The sequence below is a fragment of the Nomascus leucogenys genome, chromosome 1a, assembly GCF_006542625.1.
Source record: "Nomascus leucogenys isolate Asia chromosome 1a, Asia_NLE_v1, whole genome shotgun sequence".
Lineage (NCBI taxonomy): Eukaryota > Metazoa > Chordata > Mammalia > Primates > Hylobatidae > Nomascus > Nomascus leucogenys.
This window is the reverse complement of record NC_044381.1, coordinates 41,242,784-41,255,657: the sequence shown is the minus strand read 5'-3', so window position 1 is coordinate 41,255,657 and position 12,874 is coordinate 41,242,784. Positions and strand designations below refer to the sequence as shown.

The 12,874-nt window shown below is 53.4% G+C and overlaps 1 protein-coding gene across 9 annotated transcripts in view; it reads left to right on the top strand.

Annotated features, from left to right (window-relative positions):
* FGD3 (FYVE, RhoGEF and PH domain containing 3) overlaps positions 1–12,874 on the top strand; it is a 120,686-nt gene that overhangs the window by 50,952 nt on the left and 56,860 nt on the right. For all 9 annotated transcript variants that reach the window (XM_030803054.1, XM_030803090.1, XM_030803136.1 and 6 more), the window contains 2 exons: positions 8,367–8,534; positions 9,336–9,837. In XM_030803054.1, coding sequence (XP_030658914.1) covers positions 9,385–9,837 — 453 coding nt within the window. In that variant the 5' untranslated portion in view covers positions 8,367–8,534; positions 9,336–9,384. The remainder of the gene's footprint in view (positions 1–8,366; positions 8,535–9,335; positions 9,838–12,874) is intronic.

Below are 12,874 nucleotides of genomic sequence, written 5' to 3'. Positions count from 1 at the left end.
CGCCCGCCACCAGGCCCAGCTAATTTCTTGTATTTTTAGTAGAGAGGGGGTTTTACCATATTGGTCAGGCTGGTCTTGAACTCCTGACCTCAGGTGATCCATCCGCCTTGGCCTCCCAAAATGCTGGGATTACAGGCATGAACCACCGTGCCCAGCCTCCTTCATCGTTTTTAAGTGAACAGTACAGTGCCCTCAGCACATTCACATTGCTGTGCAACCATCACCGCCATCCATCTCCAGAGCGTCTTCACCTTCCCAATCTGAAACTCTGTCCCTGTTAAACCCTCTCCATTCCCTCCCCTGGCCCTGGCAGCCACCATTCTGGTTTCTGTCTCTGTGAATTTGACTCCTCTAGGACCTCACGTAGGTGGAATCACACAGGATTTGTCCCTTTGTGCCTGGCTTATTTCACTTAGCATAATGTCCTCAGGGTCCACCCCTGTTGTGGCATGGGTCAGAATTTCCTTCTGGTTTATTTATTTATTTATGAGATGGAGTCTCACTCTGTCACCAGGCTGGAGTGCAGTGGCGCGATCTTGGCTCACTGCTACCCCTGCCTCCCAGGTTCAAGTTGTTCTCCTGCCCCCGCTTCCCGAGTAGCTGAAACTACAGGCATGCACCACCATGCCCAGCTAATTTTTGTATTTTTAGTAGAGACAGGGTTTCACCATGTTGACCAGGATGGTCTCGATCTCTTGACCTCGTGATCGGCCCACCTCGGCCTCCCAAGGTGCTGGGATTACAGGCGTGAGCCACTGCGCCCAGCCTCCTTCTGTTTAAGGCTGAACATGATTCTGTTCTATGGAGAGGCCACCTTTTCTTTATCCAGGTATCTAGGGATGGACACTTGAGGGGCTTCCACCCTTTGGCTATTGTAGGGAATGCTGCTATGTATGTGGGTGTACAAGTACCTGTTTAAGACCCTGCTTTCAAACCTTTTGGGGGAAACATTCTTGACTAGATGGACTCACATGGGAAACTGGTGTTGGAGTAAATGTGGTTGCCCTAAGAAAAGCTGCTGCATCCTTGGGGGAGGTAGACATTCCCCACCCACCAGCCCCCGATCCCAGGCTGTCCAGCCTGTTCTCCCAGTCCACAGTCACAGCGTCATGCCAGGGCTATGGGTCATGAAGACTTATACAGTCTTAAACGGTAGAAGTAACTTATAAAGGTGGCAGTGTGAGCCATATTTGTGAGTGTCTGCTCATGGCATGACTGCAAACGGGGAGCTGCTGCGTTGATCCGCCTCCTCTTCTCCCTGCTCAGCTTGCCCTCACCTCCTGCCCTCTCCGAGGTCCCTCTGACCACCACCCCAATTCAGGAGCATGTGGCACCTCACTGAGTTCTCAGCAGAGATGATGGAGACCCCCCCTCCATCCACGCCCACAGCAGACAGGGCATTTCCCAGGCTGAGACCCCAAGGTAATTACTCTGGGCTTCCAGGCACCTCTAGGTCACAAGGTGGCTTTAATTTTTGTTTTCTTTTCTTTTTTCTTTCTTTTTTTTTTTTTTTTTTGACACGGAGTTCTGCTCTGTTGCCCAGGCTGGAGTACAGTGGTGTGATCTCCTCACTGCAACCTCCGCCTCATGGGTACAAGCAATTCTCCTGTCTCAGCCTCCAGAATAGCTGGGACTACAGATGCAAGCCATCACACCCAGCTAATTTTTGTATTTTTAGTAGAGATGGCGTTTCACCATATTTGTCAGGCTGGTCTCGAACTCCTGACCTCAGGTGGAGGTCTCCCAAAGTGCCTCGGCCTCCCAAAGTGCTGCGATTGCAGGCGTGAGCCATTGCGCCCAGCCTGGTGGCTTTAATTGACTGCCACCGGCCATTACACCTGGGCATGGCCAGGGTGCCCTGGGTCTTGCTCAGTGTGGGTGGCCTCAGTGGGTTTGGGACCTCAAGGCACCAAAGTTAAGCCAGGGAGAAGCCATATGGGGACCAGCAGATATAGGCAGTTCACATGGTTTATTGTATCACATAGAGGCACTTACAGTATTGCCTGGATTCTCTATCGCAGGGTAACCCACAAGGGAGATCTTGTCGTCATCATCCCTCATGATTCTGGGCCACCCGGGTGCAGCGGGCGGCTCTCGCCCACAGGGCTGGGACCCATTGCAAAGGCTTCCCCCAAAGGCTTCAGGCCTGGCTGCCACCTGCTGTCGGCAGGGATGCCCCCGCATGCCTCTCTGTGTGGCCAAGGCTCCCTCACAGTGAGGTGCTGGCTTCCAAGGGTGAGGGCCCGGAGCTGTCTTCCCTCCTGACCTGGCCTCCCGCATGCTGCCCTCTCTAGTTACAGCGAGTCTCTTACGGGCTCTGTATTTAGGGGAGGGATGTCAGAGTCCGCTTTTAGATTGAAGGGGCATCGAAGAATATACGGGCAGTTTAAAAACCACCGCTAATGCGTTTGTTGCTCCCCCACATAACATGCTGTTGTTATGGAGCCTCCTGTGTGCCAGGGGCCACTGGGCCACTGGGCCACTCCAGCGACAGGACAGGGGAGGTCCCTGCCTGCTAGGTTCCAGGCAGCACAGTGGACAGGTGCCGTGGTGGGTTTCTTTCAGATGGGGGGGGACTCCCGCACGGCCCCCGGGAAGGGACATCTGGTGGCAGGTAGAGCTGGGTGGTAGGCAGACTGGTGGCCCATCTGTGGGAACAGCCCTGCCTATCTGGGGGGCCGCTGCACTGTGGAAGGACACAGGGCGGGGGCCAGAGCACTTCATCCCCCTGCTCACTGGCTGCGATGGAGACACATGAACAGTTCTAGGACGCCCTGGATTCTGGGGCATTCTAAATTTCTTCAGGTTTGTGGATTTCCTCGTGCTACGTGGTGGCAGCCCTGAGTGTCTGGGACCCGTTCCCTGGCTGAGTCCACAGTGGACACGGCTCACCTGGGTCAGCAGCTCCAGCCTTGCTCACCTCAGGCAGCTCAGGGCTTCCTAAAGGGAGAGCTGGGGTGGCTGGATACACAGAACTGACCTCGGCTCCCCCAATGCCACTGTGGAAACGTAGGCATAGCCCTGGGCAGACCAGAGTGACCCAAGCCCAGGGGCTTCCAGCACCTGTGTGCCAGGGCCAGCCTCTCGGAGCCTCAGTGTCCTCATATGAAGGACAGAAACGTCCCCTGCGAATGTGAGAAAGTGCTCAGCACTGACCCTGTGCATGGGTGTGCATGGGTGTACTTGTGTTATATGTGTGTATGCATTGTCAACCTAAAATAATCAAGAGAATCAGAATATAGTCTAAAGAGAGTTTATTCAAGCACAAGGTTGAGGACTGCAGCCAGGGAGACACTTCCAAGTTGCCTCAAGGAATGTCTGGAGAACAAAAGAGAGGTTCAAGTGTTTAAAGAAAAGAGAGGGGGTGGTGACCGTTGTTCATCAGGAACTCTCATTGGTTCACAGAAATAACACTGGTTAGTGATTGGCCAGCCACTGTTGAACTACAGGGAATGTGGCATTTTAGGGCTACTTGGCATCTGTTAGTCTCAAGCCTGCACAGCAAGTGGTTTCAGGAGGGACCTATTTTGCTCGATGGGGAGTGACACATGACTGTGTTGCATTCCAGCGCCTCTGAATGCCTGATTATATAAAGGGGCTGGCATTCCTCAGATAAAGGTCTTTTTGTTTTTCAGCATACGTGTGCACACATGTGTATGTATGTGCACATGTGCGTTTGTTTATGCATGTGTGTGTGCACCTGTGCCTTGAAGTCCAGGCAGTGGCCACACCAGCCCAGGAAGGTTGCTGCTGGCAAAGCCTTTGGCCGCAGAGGGGCTCTGCCCAGCTACACTTCCCAAAGTAGCTCATCCCTCTCCTGCCCCTCTATCCAGCTCCCCTTGTTTTCTGTTCTCATTACCTCTTTTATTTTAAAACAATGCATACTCTGTAAAAAGTCCCTGCAACAGAATAGAAGGAAATGAAGTGACAATTAGGGGCTCCTCAACCCAGGTTGCCCCCACCAAGGGCACCCTAAAAACCTCGCTTTTAATTTGATTACCTTTGTAAAGACCCTGTCTCCAAACATGCCTTCATTTTGAGGTACTGGGGGCTAGGACTTCAGTGTGTGAGTTGGGGGGTACTGACAGGATCCATAACACAGGTGTTTGCAATACAGAGTTGCAAACGCAAAGCTGGAAGTGAGTGTCCTTCATTTGTTTTGGTTCATCTGCTCTTGGACAAAAGCCCTTCCAAGATGGGAGTGATTTAAGGGCCTCTGATGAGCACAGTGCACCCCTCTCCTCTGGACAGGATGTCCAGGGATCCGGGCTGCTTGAGCCTCCCAGGCGCAACCACACACCTCCTCACCTCTCCTCATGATCCATTATGATCCATCCTCCCTTCTGTGGTAAGGAAAACGATGCTCAGGAATGTCTGAAACTCACCAAGTTTGTACAGTTCAAAGGCAATAAGGGTTGGGATTTTTCTTTTCTTTTTTTTTTTTTTTTTTTTTTTTTTTTCTGAGATGGAGTCTCGCTCTGTCGCCCAGGCTGGAGTGCAGTGGCGCAATCTCGGCTCACTGCAAGCTCCGCCTCCCGGGTTCATGCCATTCTCCTGCCTCAGCCTCTCCGAGTAGCTGGGACTACAGGTGCCCGCCACCACGCCCGGCTAATGTTTTGTATTTTTAGTAGAGACGGGGTTTCACCGTGGTCTCGATCTCCTGACCTCGTGATCTGCCCGCCTCGGCCTCCCAAAGTGCCAGGATTACAAGCGTGAGCCACCGCGCCCGGCTTTGTTTTTTTTTTTTTTTTTTTGAGACAGAATCTGGCTCTTTCCCCCAGGCCGGAGTGCAGTGGCCAGATCTCTGCTCACTGCAACCTCCGCCTCCGGCGTTCAAGCGATTCTCCTACCTCAGCCTTTCCAGTAGCTGGGATTACAGGAGCCCACCACCACACCTGGCTAGGGTAGGATTTTTCTTGATCAGCCCTTTGAGGTATACTTGGCGTACCATTGATGCATATGTTTAAAGTGTACAGTTGGATAAACTTTGACATAGGGGTATGCTCGTGAAATTATCACCACAATCAAGGTAATGAGTATGTGTGCAACATTCCGCAAAGCTCTTGTGCTCCTTTGTAAGCACTCCCCACCTCCCCAGCCCCCTCCACCCACCGACCCCCTCCCCTCACCAACCCCACAGCCCCTCCCTTTCCTTCCAGGCACCCAACTGATCTGCTTCCTAGCACCATAGGCTACTTTGCACTTCCTAGAATTCTGTACTAATGAGAAAACACGGTAGGTCTTCTGTGGCTCCTTTCGTTCAGCATAATTATTTCTAGATTCATCTGTATTCTATTCCCTTTTTAAAAATGTTCTGAAAGATCTGGCTGGACGTGGTGGCTCATGCCTGTAATCCCAGCACTTTGGGAGGCTGAGGTGGGAGGATCACTTGAGGTCAGGAGTTCAAGACCAGCCTGGCCAACATGGTGAAAACCCATCTCTACTAAAAAAAAACACACAAAAATTAGCCAGGCGTGGTGGTGAGTGCCTGTAATCCCAGCTACTCAGGAGACTGAGGTGGGAGAATCACTTGAACCCAGGAGGCAGAGGTTACAGTGAACCTAGATTGTGGCCACTGAACTCCAGCCTGGGTGACAGAGCGAGACTCCATCTCAAAAAAAAAAAAAAAAAAAAAAGTCTGAAAGATCATTAGATGTAAGTGTAGAATTAGCATCATTATTTTCCTGAAATGTTTGTAGAATTCACCAGTAAAGATCTCTTTGCCTGAAGTTCTCTATGTGGGAAAAGTTTTAACTACAAGGATTTCTTGTGCTTGTTTTACACTGAGCTTCTTAGATGTGTAGATTTATAGTTTCCATCAAATCTAGAAAACTTGTCATTATTTCCTCAAATATTTTTTCTGTCCACCCCTTTTTGAGACTCTGATCACACATGTATTACACTACTTGAAGTTTTTCCACGTTTCACTGTTGCTCAGTTTCTCTGTGTGTATGTGTGTTTCATTTTGGGTAGTTTCTGTTCCTGTCTCTTCAAATTCACTAGTTTTTCTTCTACAATGTCTAATTGGTTTTTAATTCCTTCCAGTGTGTTTTTGGTCTCAGATTTTGTAGTTTTCATCTCTGGAAGTTTAATGTGGGCCTTCTTACATCCTCCATGTCTCTACTGGATTTTAGAACATAGTAGGACACAGACATGATAGCAGTTTTTAATGTCCCTTTTTGCTAATTCCAACATCTGTGTTAGTTATGAGTCAGTTTATATTGAATTTTTTCTCTTCGTTATGTATAGTCCCTTTTATGCCTGGTAATTTTTTTTTTTTGAGACAGAGTCTTGCTCTGTCGCCCAGGCTGGAGTGCAGTTGCGCAATTTCAGCTCCTGGCAACATCCGCTTCCTGAGTTCAAGCAATTCTCCTGCCTCAGCCTCCTGAGCAGCTGGGATTACAGGTGCGCACCACCATGCTTGGCTAATTTTTGTATTTTTAGTAGAGATAGGGTTTCTCCATGTTGGCCAGGCTGGTCTCAAACTCCTGACCTCAAGTGATCCATCTGCCTTGGCCTCCTAAAGTGCTGGGATCACAGGCGCGAGCCACTGCGCCCGGCCTCTGCCTGGTGATTTTTGATTGGATGCCAGACTATGGGAATTTTACCTTGCCATGCACTAGATATTTTTGTAGTTCTATAAATATTTTTTAGCTTTGTTCAGGGATGCAGTTGGGTAAACATGTGGACTTCCTGTTAAGGTTTGTTAATATTTGCTAGGTGGGACCAGAGCAGTGATCACTGCAGGGCTAATTATCCATCATTCCTGAAGCAAGACCCTCTGAGTATTCAACGCAATGCCCTGTGACCTGTGGGGCTTTTCAGGCTGGCTGGTGGGCACAGGCATGTCCCTGCCCTGTGAAAGCTCCCTGTGGTCCTCGCAGGCAGTTCTTTCTCTGGCCTCATGTGCTCTCCCCACCGCACACATGCTGAACGGTCCTCGAGGGGCCCCTCTGAGATCTCCGGGTTCTCTCTCTCTGTGCAGCTCTCTTGTCTTCAGGGCTCCATGCTGTGGACTCTGGCCACCTTAGTCTTCTGGGCCTCCCAGTTTTGTCTTCTCAACTCAGAGAGTCCAGTGGGCCCCACAGGGCTCCCCTTCCCTGATCCATGGCCCAGAAATGGTCTCCGGGCAGTGAGCTGGGGCAATAGGAGGGCTCGCCTCATTCATTCCCGTCTCTCAGGGACCACGGTGTTTTACTGCTTGGTGTAGAGCCTTGCAAAGTTGTTTCGTAGGTTTTGTCCATTTTTGTTGTTGTTGTTCCAGGTGATAGTAAATCTGGTTTCTATTACTCCATCCTGACCAGAAGCATAATTCCCCTGAGATGGGGCTCTGTCTTACCAGACAGCTACCTTTGAACACACCGAGGCTTAGCACAGCTCACATTCCATCCGGTGTATTTTTATTGCTGTGCCATGTTTGACCTCTGGAAACTTGAGTTTATCTCTTGTGCTATGAGAAGAATGCAGCAAAACATGTATTTTCTGTTTAGAAATCTTAATATTGCCGCCCATTGAACTCGTTAGGAATGTGGCAGTAGCCAATCATAAATGCCCACCTGAGCGATTCTGGAGTCATTTAAAGAAACATCCACTCAAAAGGGGTTTTGCCCCAAGACAGCAAGCACTCAGGAGCCTGTGCGGGGTGGGGGTGCTCCACCGTGGAGCTGGTCAGCATCCACAGCCACAGGGACGCTGCCGGAGCCCAGGCCTGCGCCACGCCCTGCCCAGAGGCACACCTGCCGGCTCAAGGCAGCCAGGGCCAGCTCACTGTGTGCCTGTCACAGTGTGAAGCCTGTTTCTTCACTGCTTCTTCTTTATTCCGCTTAGCAAGTGAGGCAGGAGCATGTAAAGCTGCTGGCAGAGGAATATCTAAGTGTGAGTGTGAGAGTGCGTGTGACTGTGAGTGTGAGCCAGCCCATCAGTGTGAGTGTTTGAGGGAGCCTCTCTGTATGTGCCTGGGGGAGGGTGTGAGGTGTGGGCTGGGGAGGCGCCTGGCGATGCTCACTGGCTCGTCTCACACTGGACAGTACCTGCATGTTCAAGGTGACCCTTCCCCTGGGCCGCAGGATGCTGCATGGCAAGGGACAAGCTCAGCCCTGGCCCCAGAGTTTCCAGCCGAGCAAGACACTGCCCACCCGACAGTGCATGGCTGCTGGTGCAGGCCCCACCCTTTTGGAGGCGTTGTGTGCCAGCCTGGGGGCTGAGCATATGACTGTGCAGATGGCCATGCCCCAATCCTGGGGTCCACCATGCTGGGCGGTGGCATGGAGCTTCCCTGCTCCACACCCCTGCAGAGCCGGGGCCTCTGGCTGCTCCAAATGCTAGTTGGAGAAGGTGGTTTTCTTTCTCTTCTAATGTCTTTTCAGTACCTCCTAAATGGCTCTACTTTGAACCTGCTGGGCCAGGAAGAGATTTTCAAGGAAACCATCTACCGTGTGTGAGCCCCTGCCGGCCAACTCCAGACCCCAGCACGGAGCCAGGCGCCTGTGCCCGCCGACCCTCAGCACCCTCCTCGGAAAGGCTGGTGGCATCAGGTATGGGGATAAGTGACCGCCACTTGCAGCCCCTAGGCTCCTCAGCACCTGCGTCTTAGGTTCAAGAGGATGATTTTGAGGGATGACAGTCTCCCTCTAGGCCCGTCTCACCTTTGCTCCTCCTCAGAGGCGCCCGGTGAATTCTCTGTGCACTTAGAATTGACACCTGAATTTGGTCCATGAGAGGTGTGGTGGGCCAGTGTGAGGTGGCTCCAGTGCACGGGAGGGAGGAGGAGCTTTGGGGCAAAGACCTTGGTCCACATCCTCTGGCAAGACGCACCTCCTGCCCCAGCCCTCCCCTGAGGGAGATAGTGGAGACAGCTGGGACCCTGGACCCCTGGGGGCTGTTTTCTGACCTGTCCAGAAGGCAGTGGTGGGGAAGAGGAGGAGGAGGACACTGGCCTCATGTCCTGGGAGTATCAGAGGATTGAAAAGCACCACGGATGCGCTATAAACAGAAGCCACTGTGTTCCTTTTGGTTATGGTCACTACCTTGAGCATCTATTTTGAATTTATTGAATAGCAGATAGCTTCACACCACAGGGTTGATTTTTTTTATGCAGAAGAAACAATTTTAAAACAAAACATTTTCCATTTTCTGTTCTCTAAAAGCCTGTCTGTACAAGACCCAACTGAAGCTGACCAGGGCATTCACACTTCACACACAGCCCCCAGCCCACGTGCTCCAGGCTTTGGGTGGGGGGCGGAGGGTACTGCCTGGAGGCTGCATTTGGGGGTTGCACCTGAAGGGGCTGGTCCATGCCTGGCTAGCACTGACTCCGGCTTGTTTCTCCCCTACAGGAAGCCCCTTGCCAGCCTCCACCTGAGCCCAGTGAGCTCAGCTTTAAGGATGGAGTCAAGCGGGGGGTCCTCAACCCCTCCAGGACCCATTGCTGCCCTACGGATGCCAGACACTGGGCCTGGCAGTTCCTCCCTAGGGAAGCTTCAGGCGCTCCCTGTCGGGCCCAGAGCCCACTGTGGGGACCCTGGCAGCCCGGCTGCAGCAGGAGACCGCTCTCTAGACACAGGCCCCACAGGAGAGCTGAGTGGTAGCTTAAAGATCCCCAACCGGGACAGCGGGATTGACAGTCCATCCTCCAGTGTGGCTGGAGAGAACTTTCCCTGCGAGGAGGGCTTGGAGGCTGGCCCAAGCCCCACTGTACTGGGGGCACACACAGAGATGGCCCTGGACAGCCAGGTCCCGAAGGTCACCCCCCACGAGGAGGCCGACAGCGACGTGGGTGAGGAACCTGACCCTGAGAACACCCCCCAGAAGACTGATGAGGATGCTGGCCTGGCCCAGGTAGGTTTCCCCTTCTCTGTCCCTGCTGCAGGCTGCAGGCCTTTCCTTGGGAGGGGTTTGAGATTTTCAGTGGGCGTCATCCCACACCTTGTTTCCAGGAATGTGGCACACAGGCTCGTGCTGTGTGCAACGGGAGGTCCTGGGATGCAGTCTGCCTGAGAAAAGCCTGTGGGAAAGATCCAGGCAGGCCAGGCACCTGACACCTTGAGCAGTGACCTCAGTCCTGAGTCTCAGTTTCTACAACTGTGCAGTGGGCACCTCCCGACCCTGGGAATGTATGATGGTCAGTCCTACTGGTGGTGCTGCCAAAGCCACCCTTTGCACAGAGCTCACTGCCGACTTTATAAAACTCCTGGGAGGAGACAGTGTGAGTGGGGAATCTGTTTTCCTCAATGGGAAACTGAGGCACAGAGGGCATGGTACCTGGCCAGGGTCACCCATGGGGTATGGCACAGGCTGAGTGCCCTGTGCTCTTCAGGACATGGTGGGGCAGGACCTGTGAGGCCCACAGTGCAGTGTGGAGACCAGAGCAGACAGTTCCCACAACACGATGGGGCTGCATGGAGGGAGTTTGTTTGCATTCTCATTAGCATTTATGGGGCTCTTGGCTCGGTGCTGGGATCTTGGGGAGATGGAGAGGCAGCAGATGGCCTCAGGCTCAGAGAAACTGTGGGTATGGGGGGCACAGCTTGGGTAAGTTGCCAAGTGACCAGGTCCTGGGAGCATCTTGCAGGTCAGGCTTGCGGGCTCCTGGGTGGGGATGTTGCCGGCTGACACGGGGACCACTGGGAGATGGGCTGGGCAGGTGAAGGGCAGTCCGGTGCCTGGACCACTGTGAGCCAGCTTCACAGAGATGAGGCCAGGGCTGTGTTCAATGGAGGCTTTATTATCACTCAGGTGTAGGAAGGATCAGGAGACCACTGCCATTGACAAGATGGTTTGTCATCCTCAGTTTCCAAGAGAAAGGGGCATGTCACACCACACCATGGGGCCACAGGGAAGCCCAGGGTCAGTCAGGAGGCAGAGGGTTCGAGGGGGAACTGTGGGCCTGAGACGGTAATGTGGTTTCTGCAGGAAGGAACGGGCAAGGCAGGGTAAGCGGGCTGAGGATAGGTTGGTGTGAATCATTTCATTGGTTTCTGGGGCACAGGGGCTGTCCCTGGCTGTCTGGTACCCGCCCTGGGGTGAGGAGGGCAGGGGGATGTGGCTCGGAGTGTGAGGGCCCCATAGAGGGATGGTGGGTGTGAGCTCTGTGGCAGTTGGTCTGCATTGGAAAGGTGAGTTTGCAGGGCAGCCTGGTCCTTTACTCTCTCTAGGAATTAGCTACCCTGGGAGGGGCAGTCCTGCCAGGGTCAGAAAGGCCCAAATGTCAGCACATCAGAACACAGACAACAAAAGGCCTGGTGAGTCCTGGCCACACCACCCACAGCTCCAGGGGTGTCCCAAGCAGGCTATCCAGCCTCCTGAGTGCTGGGGACAGTGCAGACCCCAGGCCCGGCCCCTCAGGTTCTGGGGTATGCACAGGGCCAGGCTTGTGTAGGGAAGGCCCAGGTCCTGGTGTCTGCAATAGTAAGTTTCCAATGCTTACTCCGGTGCTTCCGTCACTGATGGGAATGAGTTTGTCTCCTCCCTCGCGGGGTGCCTTGAGAGAGTGCAGTCTGTCATACACCGGCCTGTCCTCAGGGCGAGGCACCACACAGGATCCTTGGGACCCGGAGCCTCCTCTACCCGACCCTGAGGAAGAACAGGGGTCCGATGTTGTGGGTGATGCAGGGGAACACACGTGAAGCCAGTGAGCCAGGCTCTGTGCTGTGAGGAATTAGCGAGGAATTAGCCAGAAGCAAGCTGGAACATAATACAGGAAAGGCGTTGGGGAAAGGTTAAGGACGCTTCAGCAGCATGCTTCTTGGCCCCGAAATCACCCAGCTCTCAGGGGGACGTGGGGTTGCCTGGGTCAGGCATGAACCTGCCACTCACATGGAGACAGCAGGAGCACTGGGCCTGGAGCCACACAGCGGGGCAGGCAGGGCTGGGCTGGCATACCTAAACCAACAGGGGTTTGGCCCCTTCCAACTCTCTCAGGAACACTCTCTCAGGAGGACTCTCCACCCAGCCCACCCTGGCCTTCATTTTTTGTTTTGTTTTTTTGAGATGGGGTCTCACTCTGTCACCCAGGCTGGAGTGCGGTGGCATGGTCTCGGCTCACTGCAAGCTCTGCCTCCCGGCTTCAAGCGATTCTCCTGCCTCAGCCTCCTGAGTAGCTGGGACTACAGGTGCCCGCCACCATGCCCGGCTAATTTTTGTATTTTTAGTAGAGACGGGGTTTCACCATGTTAGCCAGGATGGTCTCGATCTCCTGACCTCGTGATCCACCCGTCTCGGCCTCCCAAAGTGCTGGGATTACAGGCTTGAGCCACCACGCCCGGCCTGCCTTCATGTTTTTAAAAGGAGTTTCTTTCAAGGTTAGGTAAAATAATGGAGGCTCAATTAGACTTAAACGTTTAGCATCTTGCATTCCTGTCCTTGGTACATGGTGGGGTGAGGCCTCGAGTGTTGGGGACACCACTAGCTTGTGTGTCCTTTCAGCGTTGTTCATGGGGAAACTGGAGAGTGGGGGCTTTTTTTGTTTTTTTTACAAATACAGAAATCGAGGCACAGAGGGGTTGAGTTATGAGCATGGGATCAAGATGTTCCAGGCTAAGCCCTCATCTCTCCTTGGTTTCCCCCAGGCCTGTCCCTGTGAAGGCGCCCCCTGGGCACCCTACTTTGCTCACCAGAACCTAGGAGGTCTCCATGCCCTGCTGCAGCGTCCCCCCACCCCCACCCCTCCCGCTCTGAGGCTGGATCCCTCAGTCCCTCAGGAATTGTGCTCTCCTCTCTATTCCCGTGGCCCCATCCCATCTGGCAGCCCCCCCGGCAGCATCCCTTAACCCCCACGCAGCTATCAGAAACCTCCTCTCTTCTTCGCATTGCCTGGGCTCTGAGGCCTGATCTGAAGGCCCCAGGCTGGAGCAGACTCCTCCCCAGCCTCATCCCA